Source organism: Amphiura filiformis, chromosome 14, assembly GCF_039555335.1.
Source record: "Amphiura filiformis chromosome 14, Afil_fr2py, whole genome shotgun sequence".
In the NCBI taxonomy this organism is placed as follows: Eukaryota; Metazoa; Echinodermata; class Ophiuroidea; order Amphilepidida; family Amphiuridae; genus Amphiura; species Amphiura filiformis.
The window spans coordinates 25,275,387-25,300,514 of NC_092641.1; the positions used below are offsets into that span (position 1 = coordinate 25,275,387).

At 37.3% G+C, this 25,128-nt stretch overlaps 2 protein-coding genes across 2 annotated transcripts in view; one reads left to right on the forward strand and one right to left on the reverse strand.

Annotated features, from left to right (window-relative positions):
- The first annotated feature begins 13,321 nt into the window (after window positions 1–13,321).
- The window catches only part of LOC140169870 (ATP-binding cassette sub-family C member 5-like), a 40,415-nt gene continuing 28,608 nt past the window's right edge, over window positions 13,322–25,128 (forward strand). Inside the window, exons 1-6 of the mRNA XM_072193181.1 lie at window positions 13,322–13,416; window positions 17,603–17,778; window positions 21,387–21,533; window positions 23,044–23,191; window positions 23,798–24,031; window positions 24,939–25,112. Of these exons, the coding sequence (XP_072049282.1) occupies window positions 17,606–17,778; window positions 21,387–21,533; window positions 23,044–23,191; window positions 23,798–24,031; window positions 24,939–25,112 (876 nt within the window). The 5' untranslated portion in view covers window positions 13,322–13,416; window positions 17,603–17,605. The remainder of the gene's footprint in view (window positions 13,417–17,602; window positions 17,779–21,386; window positions 21,534–23,043; window positions 23,192–23,797; window positions 24,032–24,938; window positions 25,113–25,128) is intronic.
- LOC140169313 (uncharacterized) lies at window positions 16,306–16,710 on the reverse strand. The gene has a single exon (XM_072192571.1). The coding sequence runs from the start codon at window positions 16,708–16,710 to the stop codon at window positions 16,306–16,308; it is 405 nt and encodes a 134-aa protein (XP_072048672.1).

A 25,128-nucleotide genomic window follows, 5' to 3' on the forward strand; every position in this document is an offset into this window, starting at 1 on the left:
TATGACTGTGTTATCTTTTGTCTTGTGTAATGCTTTATTGCTTTTATCAAATAGATGTAGACAAATAAATGTAGACTGCTTTGGCAGTTTTGATAAGCAATTTACACATCCCCACTGACCGCTCTGTCCAAAGAATGTTCTTATGACCCACCATATCTTAACACATGGGCTCTACCTCATATATCTGCAAGATGAATGTCAATGAAGTAAATATCAACATATAAATCTTAATCAAGCATTTTTTTTAATATATGTGATTTCTACTGTGAATTTTGTTCTTTATGTGCAATTTCATCTAAAAACGAAGGTTTTTTACTCGCGTTTTAGCGACGTTCACACTACGCTAGTGGTTTCATCACATTGGCAAATCATCACGTCTGACTGTTTCCTTTTATGAACAACAGGACGCACCGTAGAGGGTGTGATGAGTTGGTCAAAGATGTTCTTGAGTCCGTAGTCCCCTCGTCCTTGTTTAGAGTGCCTTCAAAGTTTCTGCAAATTCAAATGGCTTCTTTCAGCCACCTGGTAGGTTCGCCCCACACAGTGTCATCGCCCCGATATTGTAATGGCAGATATCGCCATGATGGTAGATCGAATCCACTTGTTCTCAACAGCCACGCATGGCCATTTTATTCCGATCTGTTTAATCGTTTTGAGACGCATAATGGGCCGAGGGACATCCGACTGAGGTTATTGACTGACCTCTGTAGATGTCAGTGAGCCTGGTACCTCATCTGATTTAGACTGCCTCCACCAGTACCGTGTTAAATTCCGTAATCCGAGTGTTTACGATTGAGTGCCGCTGGCATTTTTTTCTGCACATATAAAATCTGAATTTTTGTCAGTTTTGATTTCAAAACGCACGGTTGTTTATCAATACGCACACTAACGACTATCATGTTCTTTCAGCACATATATTCAAGTGCAAGCCTTGCGATTGGCTTCTTTAGAAAGCAAAAATTACCAGAGATATTCATCATTTTATACCCCGGTTTCCAAAGATTTATCGTCTGGATATCAAATCGTGCATAGCAGATACACATGTGTATTGATTTAGTTTTCGTGCCTGTACAATATAATTATTTACCAGGCGTTGTCGCTGTGTCCATATTCCTCTATACTGACTCAAAATATTCGACGTAGAAAATTCATTCAACAAGTATTCGTTATTCAATCTATTTCAATGCTATTTTATCTTCTGACGAATCTGTGTTGACGGAAAATAAATTGTAATTATGTTATGTCGAATATCTGGTGGAAACATATTATCGATTTTATGTCATCAGATATTCGTTAGAAGTTAAGCATTATTGGAAATAGAATGGGAAAATATATAAGATTAAACATTAAGGGGGGTACTACACCGCTGTGTTAAATTTGGGACTTTTTTGCATTTTTTTCTAAAAAAAATAATAACACACTGGTAAAAAAATTATGTATATTATTGGGGCAAGGAATCCAATTACTGCACTGAAATTTCAGTGACTCAAGACAAGCGGTTCAGTATATATGATCGGAAATGAGGTACATCCTAGCGGTACCTTATTTCTTATCATAAATAACGAACCGTTTGTCTTGGGTCACTGAAATTCCAGGCGATATCCAGGTTTGAACCTGTGTTCCAATTCACTATAATTGAATCCTCTAAATGACGGCCTCCTTACTTCAAAGTATAAACATCACATCAAAGTATTCACATCACGTAATTCTTTTACTATATTTGAACTCTTTAAACGACCTCCCATTTTATCCCCAATGGATCAACATAACTCCATGTCACATCCCAGCATGTGCCAAATATAAGGTTTCAAGTATGACAGCTCACCATACTTAGTATCTGAACCGAAACTTTTGAAATTCTGCGATATCTATCAATGAATAGGCCCTACACCTACTGCTAGGAACTCCTTATAATAATAATATACTAATAATTAGTATGACCTTTTAGGCCTAATACTTACGAGTGATGTTTGCATTGACTTATAGACCTGAGACTCACCAACCGGTCATGTAACAAGTCAGTAAAAACGTCTGGAAAACTAGTAGCACCCACCAAAATACTCTTATAAGTAGGAGGTGTGCTCTTATAACCAACTGTCCTGGTCTCAAACTGTCCTGGTCATCAACTCCAATTTGTTTATCTATAAACCTGTCACCAATTCCAATTCCTTTACCTTTGACAAGAGTTGATCTATACGTAGGGGCAAGGCAGATAATTGGGGAAATCATTTCATGGGGTCTGAAGGAGCAAGGTAGAGGTCATTGTATGTGTCTGGATTTATAGACTGGTTTTGACCGTTTGTTAATTTGACAGCCTTGATTTCTTCCTATACATTCATTTCCCATTTTTTTTTTTTTTTTTACCTTCTTCCTTTTTTCTTTCTTCATTATTTTCTTCTTCTTATGCATTTCTTTCTTTCTTTCTTTTCATCCTTCCTTTCTGTTTTCTTTCATTTTTTCTTTCGTTACTTCTTTTTTCCTTCCTTTCAATTTTCTTTCTTTCTTTCTTTTTCTTTCATCAGCTTTTAACCATAGGCCTTCATATTGTGATGTTTCAAACATAAGTCAAATATGGTACATGTCTGTTGTCACTACTACTAATAATTGAAAGGTGGTCTCTTAACAAGAATGATCTGGTTAGTTTTATATGTGAGGTGAAGGTCAGAGTACAGAAGTTGTCTTTGCCAATCCAAAATAATTACACCCACTTAGATGTTTACAACATCAATCTGTCTCAAGAATCTGTTCTCGGTCAAATATGTCACATATCTGTTATCACTTACTGCTATAATTGAAAGTGTTCTCCTATTAGAAAGTTCTCTTCCAAAAAGACAATGCACAGTTCATATTGCATTGTACAATTTTAATATGGGAAATTATAGCACTGCTGGAAAAGGGTACGGTGTGCTACTAGGTATTTAAGAAGCTCGATTCAATATCACCACACACGTCACGTGCGTTATATCCATGGTACAAGGTAAAAGATATGCACGATAACTGTATGAACTGGACCGAGTATAACAAAACCATTGCATCAAAATGGCCACGGCTCAAGAAAATTCAGATATTATCCGCGTCATGTTATGGTCTGTTCCACGATCTGTCTCAACAAGTTTTCTGAAATGTATGACAAATGTTCCGAATTCTCAGACGTGGTATGAACCATATTTGATGGCATTTTTGTATTCAAATCATGGCAAACATCGCCAAGGAGTAGTTGGTATGGTGCAAGATGCATGGGGAGCTAATGAGGGAGATCATGATGATACAGCTTCTTTTGCCTCTGAAGTATGAGCTAAAGTGCGCAATTTTTCTATTGTTACATTTCTACACAGTGTGAAAGAAATTGTGAAAGAAAAATACAAAATAAAGAACACGTAAAAGAAGAAACATATGGGGAAAGTGTTTTGAAAAAAAAAAGAAAGTGTGATTAATTTTGTTGCAAGTGGACAGTCTGCTTTAGTTTAGGCACAAACATGACAAAATATACAGCTGACCTAAAACATCTAAGAGATGTGAACTGAATTTGAATTTCAAATTTTCTCAAATATCTCTCAAATTGATTTAAAAAAATGGAAATATGGCTAGATTAATTTGCAGACATTCGGCCAAAATCCCCAAATTATTGGAAGTAGTATATGGGCTTTCCAGGACGTTCACTTCCGGTTCGGGTCAACCGAGGTCAAAGGTCACTTCCGGTTCCGGTCAAAGGTCAACCGAGGTAAAAGGTCACTTCCGGTTAGGTCAAAGGTCATCACGGGTCAAAGGTCACTTCCGGTTCGCATAGTTATGAGGTGGGCGTGGTTAATTAGCATATTCTCGAGGTGGGCTTGGCTAATTAGCATATATGAATATTAATGAGATGGACGTGGCTAATTAGCATATTTTAATATTCATGAGATGGGCATGGCTAATTAGCATATTTGAATATGAATGAAAAGATTTTTAAAGTAATTTCAAAAACAATTTCAAAAACAAAATTTAAAAAAAAAAATTTTTTCAAAGAGTGACCTTTGACGGGAAATGACCTGTTTTTTGTTCTAGAAACACCGAAATTTGAAAATAAGATACAAATTTTTGCCTAAATTAACGCGTCGTTTTGCGGAACGTATCGGTGTCAAACTCGGTATACTCGCTACGGATCGATTTACAAACTACCCGCGGGGATCGAGGGATCGCCTGGTCGATGCGCTTAAAAAAAATGTATTTCGTCTAGGGAAACGTCTTATTTTTCGTTCTATACTACGTATGGAGGTAAAACTTAGAGCCGCGACCATGCCAAACGGAAGCGACCTCGATGCGTAACGATGAGCAAGGAATGAGCCGATGAGCGTGTAAACGAGCGAATGAGCGGTGGAATGAGCTAAGGAGCAGGCAAATGAGCGGTGGAATGAGCTAAGGAGAAAAGAAAGAAAGAAATAAGAAAGAAAAGAAGAAACGTTATGCAGACACTAGGTCAAGCTCTTGGAATTTCCATGTCCCAAGAGTTGGTTCAAATACCAAAAAATCTTTTTTCTACCATGCAACTCTTGATTGGAATAACTTACCTTCGCATATCAAATCCATTCTGGACAAATGTACTTATAAACATGCTATGAAAAAATACCTGGCTAGAGTTGCTATGACCCATGAGTCTGCTGAATTTGTGTAGCTTACTCCTTTAGGTCCCCGCCTTTATTTTATCTTATTGTTTCGCACGCTCCCAGGCATCTTTTTGTTCTTTTTGTGGGACCCCATTGGAATTAAGTCTACACAGGAAGCTAGACTTTATGGGTCATCCTGGCAATTCGGCATTTTGGTGTCTTTTTGGTGTGCAGCTTTTCAATGTGTTATTTTTTTGTATGTCTCATTGTACAATTTTATGTCGCTTTTTGCCAAATAAATATGAATGAATGAATGAATGAATGATGACATGAATTTTCCAACGTATGAAAAATTTATTTATAACATTCGGCGAAACGCCAGGCAAAACCCAATATTGACAAACAATAAATTGAAGGGATGCCTATACATTTATTTGGCCAGTGGCGGCACGACGATTGAATCGAAGTTTAATTCTACAGCAGATATTTCATAAACAGGTTTTGGCATATTGAGCTTAGTGTATTACGTCACGGCTGTGTCTTTTTTCTTACAGGTTCTTTCTTCTTTCTTCTTCTGCCGACCACTACATTTGCTCTAGCACTTACATGCTTGTACCGATTTTGACCTAACTTGGTCACAACCATCATTGACCATGCCCCTACATGTCATATGAAACTCGTGGGGTCAAAGGTCAAGCAGGGGTCATAGGGGTCAAAAACGTGATTTCAACTCAAAATGCTTCTTCTCTCACAGATTACGTAGGAGAGTGACACCACTTGCACACATGCATTGTTATTATCCAGTGTCTATGGGGTCCTCACAGATTTGGGGTCAAAGGTCATTAAGGGGTCACTTCCGGTATAAAACGAAAAACCTTCAAAATTTTTTATTTGCTAAGAAAAACATAGGACAGTAACGGTATGTTCACAAATAAATTGTAGTTACTCTGTGCATATGTGGTATTTTTTAATTTAGGGTCAAAGGTCATTAAGGGCCTACTTCCGGTTAAAAACGAAATTCCTTTAAAATGCTTCTTCTCCCACAAATTACGTATGACAGTGACGCCACTTGCACACATGCATTGTTATTACCCAGTGTCTATGGGGTCCTCACAAATTTGGAATCAAAGGTCATTAAGGGGTCACTTCCGGTATAAAACGAAAAACCTTCAAAAATTTTTATTTGCTAAGAAAAACATTGGAGGGTGATGGTATATTCACACGTGAATTGTGTTTAACTATTGTACATGTGGTATTTTTTCATTTGGGATCAAAGGTCATTAAGGGGTCACTTCCGGTCTGAGACGAAAAACCTTCAAAATGCCCCTATCTGCCACAAATAACATAGCAAAGTGGTGCCACTTGCACCCATACATTGACATTAGCCAATGTCTATGGGCGTTTTATATATTTTGAGGTCAAAGGTCATTAAGGCGTCAAAACACGGCTGTGTTCGTGGTCTTAGACCACAGCTAAGTCTAGTTTCATTTACATTTGGGAGCGGCGTGTGCTGCTGCGAAGACGTAAAAATTGATGTTTTCCTGATGTAGTCGGAAGTTTTCTGCAACTCTTTAATGTCCAAGAATTAATTTTAGATTAATTTGCATACATTCGGCCAAAGTTCCCAAATTATTGGAATATTTTATAAGTTTGTTTTGGTCAGTCAGACAAAAAACATACATGTGTAAACAATACCCATTTCAAAATAGCGGCCGAAACTCAACTATAGGCATATTTTGTAACACGGACTACGAAGGGGGGAGGTTCCTAAACGTCATATATCATTATATTTGTATAGCTATGGGTCTTCTCTATCCAGTGATACAGAAATAAGTACAAACATTCCCCACATAATATCTCTATGACATTATACTGTGAGGGCGAGAGTGCAAATGGGGAAGTTTTGGCTATGTATAAACGTATAGGCAAAATTGATTTTCGGCTAAAAATTCTACAAAAATGCGAATTTTGCCGAATTTTATATATAAAAGGAAACGACTATTTTCACCCAAATAACAAAAAGTCAGTAGTTCTTGGAATAATTTCACAATAATGAAATAAAAATCATTGCCCCCCCTTATTGGTCCTTATGCCCCCCTTTGATGGCCGGTTCCCTACACTCGGCCCGGGTAAAGTGCTGGGGTAAAAATTGTATCACTAAAATGAGCGTAAAGAATGGATCTACGACAAGTTTAGGTCGTTTGGGCGTAAACACTTGCGTTTTTTTTTATGACGGATAAAAAATCTTAGGGGGTGGTACAGCCCCTGGTTGTTCTAGTGTTAAAGCAATGGACCGAATGATTATTATCGCCTGATTATATGCATAAATGGCCATAGTTTCGCTCCATATTCCTCTATAAGGGCCATACTGACTGCGAATCTTCGACGTAGAAAATTCGTTCAACAAGTATTCGTTATTCAAGCTATTTCAATGCATTTTTATCTTCTGAGGAATGTGTGTTGATGGAAAATCAATTATATGTTATGTGGAATGTCTGGTGGAAACATATTATCGATTTTACGTCATCAGAAAAAAGATTTAAGATTAAACGACGAAGTAGCGGGACTTAAGAATATTTGTCCCAGTTAAATTGGATCGACCGTGCTCGCCAGGGGCGTAGCCAGCTTTTTTGGTCAGGTGGGGCAAAATAAAAATGTCAGGGGCAAAGACGAAAAACATTTTCTGGTTGCACCAATATGACCCGGTAATATCGGTGGGATAATAATACGCATAGCGGTTTTTTTAGAAAGACCATAGGCCTAAATGTTTAAGTCTTCGAGCTTCCAAAATAAGATGTTATTGTGCCATGTTTTGGTAGCAACAAATTTGGTATTTTACACTATTTTGGCTTATGATCGGGTGAACTTTGGTGGGAAACAGGCTCCTTGACCCTTTTCTTTTCCTTTGCCTTCCCGATTTTATCTTTCATTTTCCGTCAGAGGTACACTAATCACATTGCCACCGATAATAATTATGTTACTTTCCTTTTATATCTAGGAGGTTACTTCGCTGGCGACAAATCTTATTCTTGGATTAAAAATCAACTAGAGTGTATACCACCTGACAACAAGAAAATTGTGTTCTGCAAAGATATCACTGCTGGATTAGAAAGAATGTATGAATACATACCAGACGGTTTTCGTCATTCATTTCTGATTCGTCACCCGTTTAAAGTACTCGAATCATGGGAGAGAATGATTAATCATGGAATCGATGATGAATTGAAGCGAAAGAAAATTTCTGAGCAGCCAGAATTTTTCTGCCACCAGGGCTCTTCTTCAAAGAACAGTACGAGCTTTACTAATACACTGATGACTTATTTGCGGACCCCGGTCGTGTATTGAAAGCTTATTGTCAGGAAGTAGGTGTACCATATAGCGATGAATTACTTCATTGGAAACCTGGCAGAGAATGAATGGATCAACAATGGGTAGTGGCAAAAGAACTGATCATGATGCACAATTTTGGTAATCCTCACGCGGAAAGCTTTGCCAGTTCATGTTTTGGAAAACGTACAAAAGTACCCGATCGAGATGAACTTACAGATGATGTTCGGCACTGCACTGAAGTATGCATGGAATATTATGAAGCAATGTATGCAAACAGGTTGCAAATGGGAATTAGGAAGAAAGATTTCCGATTTCTGATTAGCAACTGTATCAAATAGAGAAGCATACTAACTAGGAGGAGGAAGGAGTATGAAAATATTCAACTTTTAATGAACTGTGTGGGCAAGATATAATATAAGATATATATAAGTAGTGACCATATAACTATATGACAAAATGCCTGTGTGGGAACACTACCTTACACCCCAAAAAAGCGTGGGGACTTGTGTGAGAGGGAAGAGTATCCCGCCCTCCCTTTATCGGCTCATGTCGGGTAGCTGGCCAGCTGCATCTACCGGGTAGAATAGAGCAAGATGTTGCCAGATCTGGAAACTTATTCAATTTAGGGTACGATCTGCCGAACACACATGTTACCTGATATGGAATTGTTGCCTGTTCAGGCTGATTAGGGTACGAGTAAAGAATTCAAACTTTTCGTGCCAACAAATTGGCAATTGGGTAACAAATATGCCGATTACAAAGAGCTTGTATGGGTTCTGCAAAATTATAATTAAACACACACCCAGGAAACAGGGACATCGAAAAACATGTTGCAAAACATTGAGATATAGTCCAGTGGAAATAAATATACCTCCATGGAAGATTTGATCCTAATACTTCACGCAGGGGATGTGATATCAAGTGAATAACACACAGTGTCATCGCCCCGATATCTTCATGGCAGAAATCGCCATGGTAGGTTGAATCCACAGAATAAAAAAATTGCGGAGGATATTCATAATTTTCTACCCCGGTATCCAAAGATTTCTCGTCTGCATATCAAGTCATTCACGTGTATCGATCCGGATCCCGGGTATTGATTTTAGTGTCTCTGCTGTACAAAGTAATTATTAACCAGGCGATGTCGTTGTGTAACAGTGATGAAGCGCAAATATTCGTCATACACCTCACAGCCGGCCCGAAAAAGCTTATAGTTTCGCATGAATTGCGATACGATGGGCAAATTCCAACTGATGAAATGAAATCGCCACATATCAAAATAGGTTAAGTTAAGGCTATGTCAATTCTTGTACCTATTTCGGTAATGGTAGAGGCCCAACACCCTCACTATTAACTTTTTTAACTTCTGCATTAGGCTGTATGTTCAACACAATTCCTGACCAAATCGGACAGCGATATTTTATTCGCATATTATTTTTACAACGACGGTTGCAAATTCAGTTGATGTTTCAAAAAAATCTTTTTCTGCTTTTATTCCGTGTTTGTTTGTTTAACCTGTCGGTCCAGGTGGAAACACACTGGGGTCCTGATGGGACCAGGCTCAAGCAAAATGCTGGTCTGTATGAAGAGGAAACTAGAAAGAAACAGAATGAAGAAAAAGAGAAAGGAAAAGAAAGACCACTCCAAACAAATCATTAACCTTGGGGCTTCGGCAGTATATTTTGGTATGCCACTGTCACCCCTGGGGTAGGGGGTTCATAAAATACCAATCAGGGATTTCTGAATGAAAAGGACCCAAAATAGAAATATTGACCCTAGTCTTACGAGGAGTGTCAGTGTCACCCCGACCGGGAAATAATTTTTTGTATTATATTCTTTACTCTTTTCTCAAGTTCATTTGACACCTTTGATACCAATTTTTTTTGTCTGAGGTGGAGCAATTTTTTTTCTTTGGCCTGAGGTGGAGCAATTTTTTGGTCTGAGATGGGGCAATTTTTTGTCCAAAAAAACCGCCCACTTGATATCAAATGATGAGTTCCTTATAGCTGTTATTCCGTACCGCTTCAACCACAAGTATGTATATATGACAAAATATTGGGATACATCATTCAGGTGGATGGAAGTTGAGGTAAAAAAGTTATTGTTTTTACACTAGGTTTTTTCAATATTCATGCAAAATTGTATACACAGTTAAGTAAAGGCCCGGTCACACTATGACGAATAGGGGTGAACGGCAAGCGACGTTAAGCTGCGAATTGCACTTTTGAATTTACCGTCACTCATCGTGGGTTGCCGTTAGTTGTCGCTGACGAATCCGTTAGCAACCGCGTTCGTCGGCAAATTTTCAACATGTTGAAAATTTTGTGACGACAAAAAAGTAGTTGTGATTCCGTTCAAATTTCGTTGGAGACCGCAACCCTAATTTCTTTGACGTTTCCATACCGTGCGAAGCCGTCTCTAGTCGTTTTGAGGTCGTCACAATTTCGTTGGTAGTCGTTGTCAACGACCATTGACGAAAAAACAACGGCAAGTGACGTCACATCTCGAACCCTGCGGCAAGTAACGAAATTGTAACGATATTGGTGCGACAGTGACTTGCGAATTTTGTCCGGAGAGTGACGGATATTGACTGTTGATGGCGGGTCGTTTGCGAGTACCTGCGGCATTGAAACAGTGGTCTGCGATGGGTTGCGATTTTAACCTTTTTGTGCGATTTTTGACATTTTTTGACGTCAGTTCGATTTCAATAGACTGTCCGGCATGATGCAATTTTGAAGTTCATATAAAAAGAAATATCAATAATAATCAAAAATATTAATATTTCTGATTGTTATTGATATTGATATCGATGTTAATATTTTTGATTATTATTGATACTGATATTAACATTTTTGATTATTATTGATATTGATATTAATATTTTGATTATTATTGATATTGATATAATAGTTTGGATTATTATTGATATTGATTTTAATATTTTGATTATTATTGATATTGATATATTTTTATTATTATTATTGATATGTGTAATATTTTTTTTTTTATTGATATTGATATTAATATCTTTGATTATAATAATGGATATTGATGTTAATATTTTTGATTATTATTGATATAGATATTAATAGTTTAGATTATTATTGACATTGATTTTACTATTTTTGATTATTATTGATATGTGTAATATTTTTTTTTATTATTATTGATATTGATTGTGGGATAGGCTTTTACGACGGGAATTCATAACAATTAGTGGGTTTTTAGCGGGTTGCCATCGGACAAGTTTAGAACTGTCAAGCTTTCGTCAGGAGTAGCTCTGACTTCTTCAGGACAAAGTACCTAAGAATGAGACATGTAGACCGCCCTTGCCTACTGATGACTGAGATCTATCTGCTAATATACAGGTTTTGGTGGCTCTGAAAAGAGCCGTTCACTGAAGACTGCCCCTTGACAAAGGGCAGTCTTCATTGAACGGCTCTTTTCAGAGCCACCAAACCTTTAAATTTAGCAGATAGGCGAGGTCTGCTTGTTTCTGTAGACAAGGGACAGTCTTCAGTGAACGGCTCTTTTCAGAGCCATCAAACCTTTAAAATCAGCAGATAGGCGAGGTCTGTTTGTTTCTGTAGACAAGGGGCAGTCTTCGGTGAACGGCTCTTTTCAGAGCCATAAAAACATGTATATTAGCAGATAGGCGAGACCTGCTTGTTCTCTGTTGACAAGGGGCAGTCTTCAGTGAACGGCTCTTTTCAGAGTCATCAGTAGGCAAGGGCGGTATACATGTCTCATTCTTAGGTACTTTGTCCTGAGGAAGTCAGAGCTACACTAATTGTAATTGATATTGATTTTACTATTTTTTTTATTATTATTGATATGTGTAATATTTTTGATTATTATTGATATTGATGTTAATATTTTTGATTATTATTGATATTGATGTTAATATTTTTGATTATTATTGATATAGATATTAATAGTTTGGATTATTATTTATATTGATTTTAATATTTTTGATTATTGTTCATATTGATGTTAATATTTTTGATTATCATTGATATTGATATTTTTGAGTGGATGATCAGAACGTTGTGAAGAGTGGAAACGCCAAAGTGGACTATACGACCCGCACACACACAGGCTTTGATGTCGGCCGCTGAGTCACGGCATCATCGCCGCAATCCACCGTCAGCTGCTGTTCCTTGCCGCAAGCAAATCCGCTGCCAGCCGTCCGACCTCGTTGCTTGTTGTCGGGCTCCGTCGAGACATCGTCACTCGCAGCCCAGACAACGTCCGGTTTTGGTCGCAGGTCTCCGTTTCCTGCCGCAGCCTTTCGTCCCTTGCCGTCGTGTTGTCGCTGAAGGTCGTTCCCACTCGTCAGCGAATCTTGTTTTTCCTCTTTTTGACGTCGCTTTGCCGTCAACATTTGTGATTTTCACGTTCGCCACCTTTCGTTGCTTATCGTCCGTCATAGTGTGACCGGGCCTTAAGGAAAGTTTTGTTTAGTGATTGTGGGGAAAGTTTTTTTGTTTGTTTGTTTGTTTGTTTGTTTGTGTTTTTGCTCATGTACTGGGGAAAGTTTTTTTTTTTTCAAACATTGCCAGCCCCCACCGGAAGTCAAATGGTGCGTCCCTAATTACAGAGGCTCCGGAAGATTTTGATTATTGGGGAGCCCAAATTTGTTGGCCTGCTCCGAGGCACGAAAAGCTGAAGGGGTGGGTGCGTAAAATGCATACATTTTCACATGAATTGTACCTTACATTTAGAATTATACCCTAAAAATATGAATTTTACCTTAAAATTATGAATCTGACCCTAAAATTATGATTTTTACCCTAACATTATGAATTTTACCTCAGATTAAATAAATAAATAAAATAAATTTCGGTATTTAGGGTACTTGGGCTCCCTCACCATAATTATTAAGGAGGCCGGGTCCCCAGACCTAATTGTTTTTGGTGTTTTGGGGAAAAAATCCATATCTTCAATACGAAAGGTCAAAATTTTCAATTGATCGTCGGCTTTTCATCCCACCTACATACACTTTAAGTATAAATCATCAGATTTATAAAATTTACTTCGAGTACTGTTAAATATCAAAATATCAATTTTTAATCATTTGCCATAAAATGTGTATTACATTGCGAATTTCAAAAATAAAAATTATTTGATATCAGAAGGACATTCTTCGTATTCAGAATGCAATTCGATATGTCTGATGTGCTCTAATATCCCACAATAAATACTGTCCAAACGTTCATAACACATCCCTTAAAAAGATCGTACATTCAGGCTTTAAATGTCATTACTTCTGTTTCAGAAAAGTACTTGTTCAAGTTGTGGTAACATTTACAAAAGCTACCACACATTGTATACAATTGATCTTTGATCCCCTAGGAAACGTTTACTTTTCCATAGGTTATGTGCCATAGTGACTATGAGTACATTCTATTCCGTGTTCATGTTTGTAACTTGTGTTTGATATTGGCAGTCAAATGGAAATATGAACAATTAGTTCATTGTTGTAGCAGGATTGTTGTAGCAGGTAAGATTTTCATTAATATTTTGATCACAGGCGTATATTGACAACCTGCCACTAAACGCATTCTTACCTTTCACTTTGTAAACGTTATTGAAATACTAAAAATAATGTTTAGAGTATTGGATTTAGTAATTTTACATTGATTATTATAAATTTGATATGTGATGTTTAGCTTCCAAATACAGGGTTAAAAAGAAATAACTCCCCGAAAATTACAAAACATTTCTTTGCATAACTTGACATTCGTTTTGTTGATTTGAAAAATTCAAAAAGCTGTGAATAGATGAATCGTTTTTTAACCCTCCCAAAGTCCTGCGAGCAGGGACATTTGCATATATAATCGCTTGCCCCCCCCCCTCTCGGCTTGCCAAAAATTGCTTGCCCTTCCCTTGTTCTTGACCCCCCTTTTTTACTCTCCTACCATGGCTCATAATTATTGCACAGCCCCTAAAGGAGAAAGATAAAGGAAGGAAATACATTTACCCACAAAGACAGGCTCTAATTGGTATCTTCATAATATCAACTTTTATTAAATTGAACCTTTTCGACTCTGCACCAAATGAACTTATTGAACTTTAGGGGCTGTGCAATAATTATAAGCCCTAGTGTGAGGGTAAACTTGGAGGGTAAGAACTTTTTGGCGAGCCGAAACGTAGGGGAAAGCAATTTTTGGCAAGCTGAAAGGAGGGGGGGGGGAGGGGCAAGCGATTTTGACAAACATTCTTGGGGTGAATCATCATAATTTAAGGACAGGTACAGTTGTTTTATATTATGGCCCAGAAGCCCTTACTCATGTATTACTTTAGCATAAAATGTTTTTTAAAGGCTAACTTAATGTATTTTTAGTTAAAAACCCGTTTTGGATGCCATTTTGGACGCCATTTTGAATTTTAAGCATGAGATCATTATAATTTAAGGACAGCTGATTAAGGTTGGTCTGAACCCTGGAATTATGGAAACTTTCGGGCCTCATAACTGCTAAATTGTGAGGTCAAATTTGGACCAAAATGCTAATTTTTGGCCCCAAATCCCAAAAAACGGTTTTTTGGCCCACTTTTTTTTTTCGTGCAACGTAAAAAAAAATTCTTGGGCCAATTTTTTTTTTTTTTTATTTTAAAAACTAGACAAAAATATTTAGGGACCGTTTTTTCATTTTTTTGAATTTCGACCAACTTCAAGAAATTTACACCAAAAATGGTCCTGAATTTTCAAAAAAAATCATAAAAAAGCCCGATTTTCGCCCAAATTTCAAATATTTTTGGTGAAGTTGGTCAAAATTAAAAAAAACCAAAAAAAACGGTCCCTAGATATTTTTGTCTAGTTTTTAAAATTAATAAAAAAAATTTGGCCTAAGAATTTTTTTTTTTTACGTTGCACGAAAAAAAGTGGGCCAAAAACCTGTTTTGGGGATTTTGGGCCAAAAATGCGCATTTTGGCCCAAATTTGACATCACAGATGAACTTATCAAGTCTTTGCCATTCTAAATATGTATACTTTTATATACTTTACACCAACACTTTAGCAGTTATGAGGCTCGAAAGTTTCCATAATTCCAGGGTTCAGACCAACCTTAACTAATGGCCCAGAAGCCTTAATTCATTAATTAAATGTGTTTTAAAGGCTAATTTAGTGCATTTTTAGTCAAAAAACCCTGTTTTGGCGGACATTTTGACGGTCATTTTGAATATCTGCATTAGGGCTAGTTTTTGGTTTGGGGAACATAGTTGATATTTTTTGGGTCATACAAGGAACCTAAAAAAGTTGATTTGAGTAAGTCCTGGGGGTGCAAATGGCAGCTTTCCTGTCTGATATGTGACCCGGCAGCACAAATGAGCCGTAAATTCCCTAAATTGTATTTTGAGTTACGGTGTAAAATGTGTACGAAGGTCATATTCATCGGTAACTTAAGCTGGCCCGACATCCGTCTCATTTCGATAGTCAAAATCTAATCAATAATCCTATTGTTGAAGTGGATAATAAGCTTCTACCTTAGATGGCTATAGAACTTTTAATAGCTGCTATATTTTTTTGAACAAGTTCATTTGGATTGTTAGATTTCACTGTTGACATATTTCTTTTTGTACAAATCCAATAAAAATGAAGATGTTAAACTCACATTTTAGTGACGTTTCACCACTACACTAGTGGTTTCATCAGACTGGCAACTCATCACATCTGACTGCTTCCTTTTATAGGCAACAGGAACCGCTATAGAGGGCGTGATGAGTTGGTCAAAGATGTTGTTGAGTGAGTAGGCCCCCTCGTCCTTGTTTAGAGTGTCTTTTCCTTTTCGGCGAATCCAGATGGCTTCTTTCAGCCATCTGGTGGTCTTGTCAGCTTCTCTATCGATGACTTTTGAGTCCTCCCAATTGATGGTATGGTTTGTCGAGGCAACGTGATCGGTGATAGCTGACTTGTGAATGTCTGTAATTGATGACTTGCGGCTGGCTCGAGTGTAGGGCTTAGTTTCAAATTTCTCCACCTCTTTTTGGTGTTCTTTGAGGCGAACACCGAAAGGACGGCCGGTTTCTCCGATGTAAGTGCCAGCACAGTCCCCGCAGGGGATTTCATAGATCGCCTCTGCTTTTTGTTGCGGGAGGAGTTTGTCCTTCGGGTGAACAAGCATACTGCGGATGGTACGGTGGGGTTTCATAGCAGTAGAAAAGCCATGTTTTTTGAAAACTCTAGAAACTCGCTCAGATAGTCCCTCTATAGGGAACTACCACCATGCCTTTCGACTTTTCACTGTCATCGTTATTCTTTGAGTTAGACTTTGTTTTTGGAGTGGCTCTATTTTGTTTGACTTTTTAATTGACCAATCTGGATAACCGCAGCCAGATAACGCTTCGCGGATATTGGACTCCTCTTTCTGTCTGTCCACTTCCTCAGTGACTAACGCCTCACTCCTGTCAAGTAGGGTCTGACGACACCTAATTTTTGATGGAGGTGGTGGTGGGAGGAGAACTGAAGGTACTGATCAGTGTGCGTTTTCTTCCTGTATATACTGAGTTTCACTGACCCGTCAGGTTTTCTTGTGATCAGAGTGTCAAGGAAGGGAATAGAACCATTGTGCTCTTGCTCATAAGTAAATTTGACGCTGCCGGTAGGATCAATGGTGTTTAAATGATCAGTTAGATTGTCAACTTGTCCTTTGCGTATGATCTCTAACACGTCATCGACGTATCTCTTCCAGAGACGTGGGCGACAGCTTTCCGGGGCTGTAGAGATAGCTTTCTGCTCAAGCCACTCCATGAAGATATTGCAAGCAAGGGGGCTGAGGGGGCTACCCATGGCCATGCCGAAACATTGGTCAGTGACGTGTTAGAGATCATACGCAAAGGAAGCAGTCAGATGTGATGAGTTGCCAGTCTGATGAAACCACTAGTGTAGTGGTGAAACGTCACTAAAATGTGAGTTTAACATCTTCATTTTTATTGGATTTGTACAAAAAGAAATATGTCAACAGAGCTGCTTATATTGCTAAATCCTGTTCAAGTGGTGGGTTACCAGGCATTGTATTTTGTACAGGTATGCATAACCAACAATTAACAATGAGAGAACTTTCTTAAACCTCGTTGACTTGGGGATGATTTGAAATGACCGCCAATTATGACTGTTTGATATTTATTGCCAACAATGTGGAAAAAGAGACACATGTAAAAACGTAAAAAGCTATAATTTTGTTGAAGGAGCAAAGTTTAACAAACCATAACCCCGCTTCTGGATATCGTTTGAAGTCAAATGATATACCGTTTATGATGTTTATTTTTAAACACGAAATAAAACAAAATTGACCGGGGAGGAATTTACGGCTCATTCGCCGTGGACGGTCACATATAGTAAATAAATCTGGAAAATGGCGGCCATTTTGTTATTGGCTGGTTAAGCCCCGCCCACATAAAATAAAAAAGGGACAAATACTTTTTTGCTTCTCTAGTATATATTGTACAACATATCCAAAAATTACTGACTATAGCAAAAAAATAATCACCCTTACAATATTAATATTGACTAGACTATATTTCCATGTCTCTTACTTCCATGATTATAATTTATAGTGGGTCTCATCTCAAGTTGAGAGTAACGCCATATTGGATTCGTAGTGGATTCGCAATATGTGCTGTTATATTACCTCAGATCCGAACATGATTAATTTTATAACATTGAACTGTGCATTTCTATTTTCCAGTAAATGATGAATTCATCCAAGCCAATGCGTCTAAATGATGACACCAATCATGGCAATGATAACCATGGCAACAGTAGGAGAGATTCTTCTGGATCATACCAGGAAGCTACACATGCTGTGTACAACCCAACTTATACCAAAATCAATTCGCGCAAGAAAAGGAAAACGGATATAAGGTATGTTATTATACTGCAAAAACATCTTTAGGCAATATTATAACATTCCCCGAGAAGGCCAAGCTCAAATTGTTTTCAAAATTCTGGTTTAAAAAAGTCGATCACGATCGACAACAAAATTGGCAACATAAGCGCTGGAATTAAATAGCGATTTTATTTGATTTAACTCATTTGTTCTGTTCATTAAAAGGGGACATATCTGACAGAAAAAAATTACATTTTGTGGAAAAAGGAGAAATCTGTTTTGTATGCAAATGTTGCCAGATTTCTTTGAATTAAGGGTCAAAAACAAATAATTGATATATAAAAGAAATTTAAGCTTCAATTTATCACATTTTTGACACAAATAAGTAAATAAGCTTTCTCGACAGGAATTCATAATATTAGTAATTATACTGCAAAAACATCTTTACGCAATATTATAACATTCCCTGAGAAGGCCAAGCTCAAATTGTTTTCAAAATTCTGGTTTAAAAAAGTCGATCACGATCGACAACATAATAGGCAACATAAGCGCTAGAATTAAATAGCGATTTTATTTGATTTAACTCATTTGTTCTGTTTGTTTGTTTGTTTGTTTGTTTGTTTTATTTCTTCTTTTGCCTGGGTTACTCATTCAATGTGTTTTAAGGTATCCTCTGTTCTTCCATGAGGCCCAGGGGCAGGGGCTATTTTAGAAGAAAAAAGTCACTGCACGTTAGCAAACGGTAAAATCTAAAATATCAGCTAGCGGAGACAAGCTTGAGAGGGAGGGGTTGCTGGCAGAAGGTTGTCTCCTCTCGAGTTCTGTAAACTTTTACAAATCACGCGTTTAAATCACGCATTTTACTGACTCGTTTTTAACGTTAAGGGCTGAGAGCTGAGAACACATCAATCAGACAAACCAAATTGCATTCTGATATCAAATAATTTTGAATTTTGAAATTTGCGATATAATACAAATTTTATGATATTTTTTACATTTAATTAACAGTCCTCGAAGTAAAGTTTATCAATCTAATGATATGCACTTAAAGTTGAAAATTGACACATGTCTGGTTCACTAATGTATTTCACTAATTCATTTAATTGACTTGTCATTATTTTTAATTACCTACAGCTCCATGAAAGTACACACTAGGATCATTAATGTCATTAAGTTTATGGTATTGATGGTATTGATATGCAAAAATTAATACAAACTCTGCAAAAATGCATAAAATGCACACAGGTGCCTACAATTGCACGAAATTTATATCTGTAAAATGTCATAATAATAATATAAAAAAAACTCCTTTTGATTAACTGAGAAGGGTAGGTTTCATTTAAAATGACATTCCATTTAATTGAGTTATCATTTTTCATAAAAGTACACAGAACCTCTTTATTAAATGTTGAATGAAATTACACACATGTCCCTACCATCTCTTAACCTGTCGCACAGTAGCGTAACGTTCTCAAAATGTGATAAGATTTTCTGCAACTTAAGTGATGCAAAGGTGCATAAGTTGTCGGCAAATTGAATAAAAAAAGCTGCATATAAATTTCATTACAAAAGATTAAACACACTCTTCATGAACTAAATGTCTACACTGCTCAACTTAAAACACTAAGATGTTCAGTCCATAAACAGGGTGTTTATTTTCTACAAGGAAATACAGGGTGAGTCAAAAACGCGCAATAGTGTAACCATTTTCTTAACCTCATTGGCACTGAAGTAGAATGGAGCACCCAAAGTTTTATTGTCCCTGGTCTTGTATAAGTAGAGGAAACATTACTTTTATTTGAAGAGCTTTGTTACAAAAGCCCTTACACTTACATCCACTTTTTTACTTTTTGAGAAAAACAGCTTTTTTTAATTGTGCAAGTATTACTTGTTCGATTTGATTCAATTTGAGTTCGGATAAAGTGTTGATGAATAGAAACTAAAAGAATAGGTTTGGTACCATTTTCAAGCCTTACTATTGGTTTTATTATTTCTTTTATATCGCGCCTTTTGTGGATGTAAGGGCTTTTGCAACAAAATAAATCTACCCCTTTTCTAGAAACCACCTTTGCAATCAAATTTGAGCCCATTTGTTTGCACTACTTTATGTAACTTAACCAATGCTCTCAAAATCAAAAAGAAAAATTTAAATATCTTATTAACGTTTTTAATTATGAATTTTTAATTAAATCCGGTAAAATGACATTTTTGATCAAAGCTATAGCTTTCGTTAATTACAAGCTTTCTCGACAGGAATTCATAATATTAGTATTTATATGAATTCATCAGAACTGAAGAAAAGTTGAAAATCAGAAGTATGTAGCTGTATGTAGCTATTATGTCGTACATTGCACAGTGTCAACACCCTGTATTATAAATATATTTTCATAGCTCCATACTCCGTTGGTGAAATCAATATTCTATTGTTGACATAGATAAAGAAAGTTTACATATGCATTGTGAAATACACGTGTGATCGAATATTCAATACAAGCACCTGGATTTTAGGTGAATGGGCTATTTGTGTTCCTTTATATAATTGCAATTCTCAAAATTAAATATATCACAATTTGAACTTACGATTTAAAAATCGTTACGCCAAAAATGCAGTAAAAATGTATCCAGAGCCAACAGCAATGGTCGCTAATTAGTGTATTGCATTTCAAGTTAGTGTATTGGAAACAAAACCTGGGGTTTACCTCAAAACAAATCGAATTTCCTTGTAATAGCAACACCATGTGGGATACTAGAGCATGCGCAAATCGTAATAATTTGTAGAATAGAACTTGGTGGTGTCTCACATGATAGTCGTACTATGCTTAGCCTGAGTCGCTCGGCCTATCTCGAACAAAATCGCCATGCGTAGCTATTGAAAAACGAGAGGATTCGCCGTACTATCACGGCAATTTTTGACACGAAGATAGGGATGATGACGCTGTGCATTGTATGTCTGTTTGATAGACAGAAGACCAAATTGATTGACAACAATTAATTCCTAAACAGGACTACTTCCTCACAAGAAGTGAAGAACATGGAAAAAGAGGAACTTCAAGTAAAGAAGTGTTCTGATATTCTTACTTGCAAAGGTCGTGTTGTTTGACTAATGTAAACATCTCAAAAAAGTAACTAATCCCCCTTAAATAATGGCCATTATTAAAACAGGAGCTATTGTATTACAAATCTGTAAAATGCGTTGGAAGCAGAATTTATCATTTGATATGATAGCCCAGAAAACAATAAAACACCGGTCAATTTAATGTAGTGAGGTCCAGATTTGAAAGTTGCACTTACATACAATACAAAAATACTCAGATATCATTACACAGATTTCCTTCCATTATACTGAATGCAAAATCAATACAATTTACTGCTTCCAACGCATTTTACAGATTTGTAATACAATCGCCCGTTTTTTAATAATGGTCATTATTTAAGGGGGTTAGTTACTTTTTTTGAGATGTTTATTTGCTCACCACAGTTCCAAGGAATGGAGTGGATCTTTTGGAAAATGCTCCTTTTGGTGTAGCCGCTCTACGTTATGGCCCTTTTTAATATATATGTGTTTCATATTATTTTTATGCAGGCTGTATTCCGAGGAATGAAATTAAAAATTTAACTTGTAAATCAAATTTGAATGTTGCAGGCCTCCAATAGACAAAGCTAGCTGGCTTTCAATCCTCACTTTATCATGGGTCACTCCACTGTTTATCAAGGGATGGAAAGGAACCCTGAAGACTGAGGATCTAACAGTTGCTTCATATAAAGACTCATCCGAGATGAACAGTCACAGGTTTGTGAAACATAATTTATTTTACTGTGAAAGAGATGGATGTTGGTCAAGTTATCACACTTTTTTGAAATTCACCTTTTCGATAAATCCCATAAGCCTTTGCGAGTACACCTGAGAATTCGTCATTTGAGATCACGCCGACTTGCAATGCGCAGTAACGATGTTCGATAAACGATGTGCGCATCGGCGCAGATCGGCGTGACGTAAAATGACGAGGTCTCAGGTGTACTCGCAAAGGCTTATGGGATTTACCGAAAAGGTGAATTGATCACTTATAGCCAGTGGCGTAGCCAGTGGGTGGGTGGGTGGGTGGTGGTGGTGGGGGGGGGGATTGCGCTCCTCATTGCCTCGGTTCATCTTAGGCCGTCAAATACTTCAAATTGTGGATAAGACTGTGCCTTATTTTTTTGAAAATTTTGCCCTCCCCCAATTTCTCTGCTTATTTCTTATGGGGCTTAAACTTTGTCAACAATGCTATTTCCTTAATGTTTTCCAAATCTTTCATTTCAAAAATACCTAATGACAATTCTAATGACGTATCCTTTACTTTTAAGTAATTCGTACACAATTTCATTTGTTTACACTTTTGCTTGGATCACTGAATGGGACTTTAATCATGCCAAGAAGCGCCCACCTACAATTTTCAACTTGCAACGGTGAAGAGTACTTTGAGGAATTTGATCATTTCAACCCCGAGTGTATACCCGACTTCTAAATCTAATCCCAAAATTGGTTCAAACGATAAATGGCGACATATACACAAACACAAATACCGAACCATGGACCACAACCATTAAAAGAAGGCGTTTACACTGTGTAGATAATCTATACAGACTCCCAGAAGAAACCCCAGCATGCCAATAAAGCCCTAGCTAAATTCCAACGTAAAACTAATCGCCCTGTCGGACGACCAAAACCAACATGGGTGGCGCTTGTTCAAAAGGAGGTAAACACGCAGGTCCATATGCACAAAACAATATATTATTTTAGATCCTGTTAGAGGATACAGGAGCAAAGGATGAAGAGAAAAGAGTAAAAAGACCCCCCTAAGTCTAACACGCAGCAGCGTAATAGACATCAAGAATAACGCAATATTTGCCGTAAATAACAAAAGTACAATGAAATCGTGCAAAAGTCTGACCCTAATTACACTTGGGTTAAGGTTCATGAATTCAATATATTGACGAACAATTTAAGGGGTGGGGCATGGACGTTTGGACAGTATTTTTTGTGGGACATGAGAGCACATCAGGCATATCGAATTGCATTCTGAATACGAAGAATGTCCTTCAAAATTATTTGATATCAGAAGGACATTCCTCGTATTCAGAATGCAATTCGATAGGTCTGGTGTACTCTCAGCTCCCACGAAAAATACGTGAAAACGTCGGTAAACGTTAATATCCCATTCCTTAAGATTACTTATAACTTGCATTACGTAAGATGCATAGGCCATACAGGCCTACATGTATGCATTTTGTAAGATTGATTTTCCTCTTTTTTATTTTAGGCTTGAGGCAAGATGGGCTCATTTACTAAGCAAGCATGGAAGTAAAGATGCGTCACTGTTCAGTGCGTTGTTATATATCATGCGAAGCGGTGTCATCTGTAGTGCATTCTCCCTTGCCATATCAATCAGTTCAGCTTTGGTCTCTTCAGTGAGTAATAGTGACTGCATTTCTGTTTTTGTCCCTGCTGAACAAGTTCATTCTAGACAGGACTAAATGAGCACAGTTTTTGTGTATGTGGGGGTGTACATGGTCTGTACGGGATGTGACAAAACGTCAAACCCATTTACCTCTTCAACCCCATGGGCATCTGTAACCCATATTGGATCGGACCACATGTAGAATATGACTTCACAAATTCATTGGGGATATCAAATGTCATGTTTATTAGGCCAAGCAAGGGTCATTTAGAGGTCCGCTTAGAATAAGAGTCAACCCTTCAGTAGCTATTTCCTTTCCAACCCTTCAGTAGCTGTTATTGCCTCTTCAACCCCTCGGTCGATTATACTACTACTGCTTTTTCTTACAGTGCCTACTAATCATCAAAGTAACCAATTGAAATAGATCTTTTAAACAATTTTAAGCTTAATATATTTCAGCAGTCCTACTGGCCATACTTGGCATATCTCTGATTGACTCAATACATGATATAGGCCTAGGCCTCTTTGCAACCAATACATTTAGAGGCCGATACTACGACGGGTATTGCACATGCCCATGAGTTCAAAAAACTTGTTGTCAATCCATTTCTTTCAGACTGTCGTAATGCGTAGACTCATAGCCTTTACACAATCACCTGAACCTGACTTCATTTACGGCTGCCTATTAGTTGTTGCGTTCACAAGTCTCCAGTTGACAACGGCTACTTGTTTGAGTTTGGGGTTCTACTTGAGTGCACGTGTGGCTGGAAGGATACGAGCAGCATTGGTAGCGATGGTTTATCATAAAATCTTACGATTGCGCAGTTTAAAGGGGAAATCTGTTGGCGAGGTAAGATACCGTTTATTAAGTGACGCGTGACGTAACCAGAACTTTTTCAGCGGGTGGGCAGAAGGTGACAAGGGAGGTAAGACAACTTTCAAGGGGACAAAATTTAATGAAAATGGTCGAGAGCTAAAACGTTTTGGGTGAGGCGTTCACATATTGTTTTTTGTTTTTGGTTGTTTTTTTTGATAAGGGTGTGCCACCGCCAGATCCGAACTTGAGATAGAAAACTGGGTAAAAGAAAACTGGGTCTAGGGAACCTTGCTCTAATGGTAATGATACCGAATATTTTCAATTTTCTTTCTCGTACAGTGGTGTTGAGGTATGGAACAAAATTGATTATGATGTAAGGAACGCCTCAAATTTAAAATGTTTTAAGAATATGTATAAGTTTAAGCAAGGAAGTACTAGAAGTACTTCCATGGTTTAAGCTAAGTGTATTTATATATAGAGATGTTCATTTGTTTGTTTGTTTTTGGTCAAATAACTATTTCTCTAGTTGGTGCTATATTATTTTGTCATGCTGGTTTGATTTGATATGTGTTAATAATTTTTGTTGTATTATATGTAATTTTAAATTTCTGTTGTGCAATTGTTATATGATGCAAGGCCCCGTGTAAGAACAGCATTTTTGCTGATCGGGTTACCCTGGGTAAATATGATGTAATAAAACTGATCTGCCGGCCAAGGGGGGGTCTTGATAAAATGATCAGCGGTTAAAAATGGGGTCTCCTGAACTGATCTGAAAGGGGGTGTTGGGAATGAGCAGCTGTCAAAAATGGATGTCTCTGGAACTGACCACTTCAATTTCGTCACAGAATTTTGAAAAAGGAGAGGAATCTAAGCTAGGATTCAACATACATGACATAGCACTAATAATACGTGTATGTTTTTTCTTCCTTTTTTTTATCAGATCATTAATCTGTGTACCAATGACAGCCAAAGAGTGTTTGATCTCGGTATGTTCCTACCAATGGGAATCGTTGGAGTTTTCATTTGTGTGTTCAGTCTCATTGCCTCTTACGTAATCCTTGGTTGGACGGCGGTTCTTGGGACAATATCTTATATCATGTTTTATCCACTACAGGTCAGTGAAACAAATG

Excerpts from the sequence above, each read along its gene's own strand:
- LOC140169313 (XM_072192571.1), bottom strand. The coding sequence starts at position 16,710 with ATGGCCATGGGTAGCCCCCTCAGCCCCCTTGCTTGCAATATCTTCATG.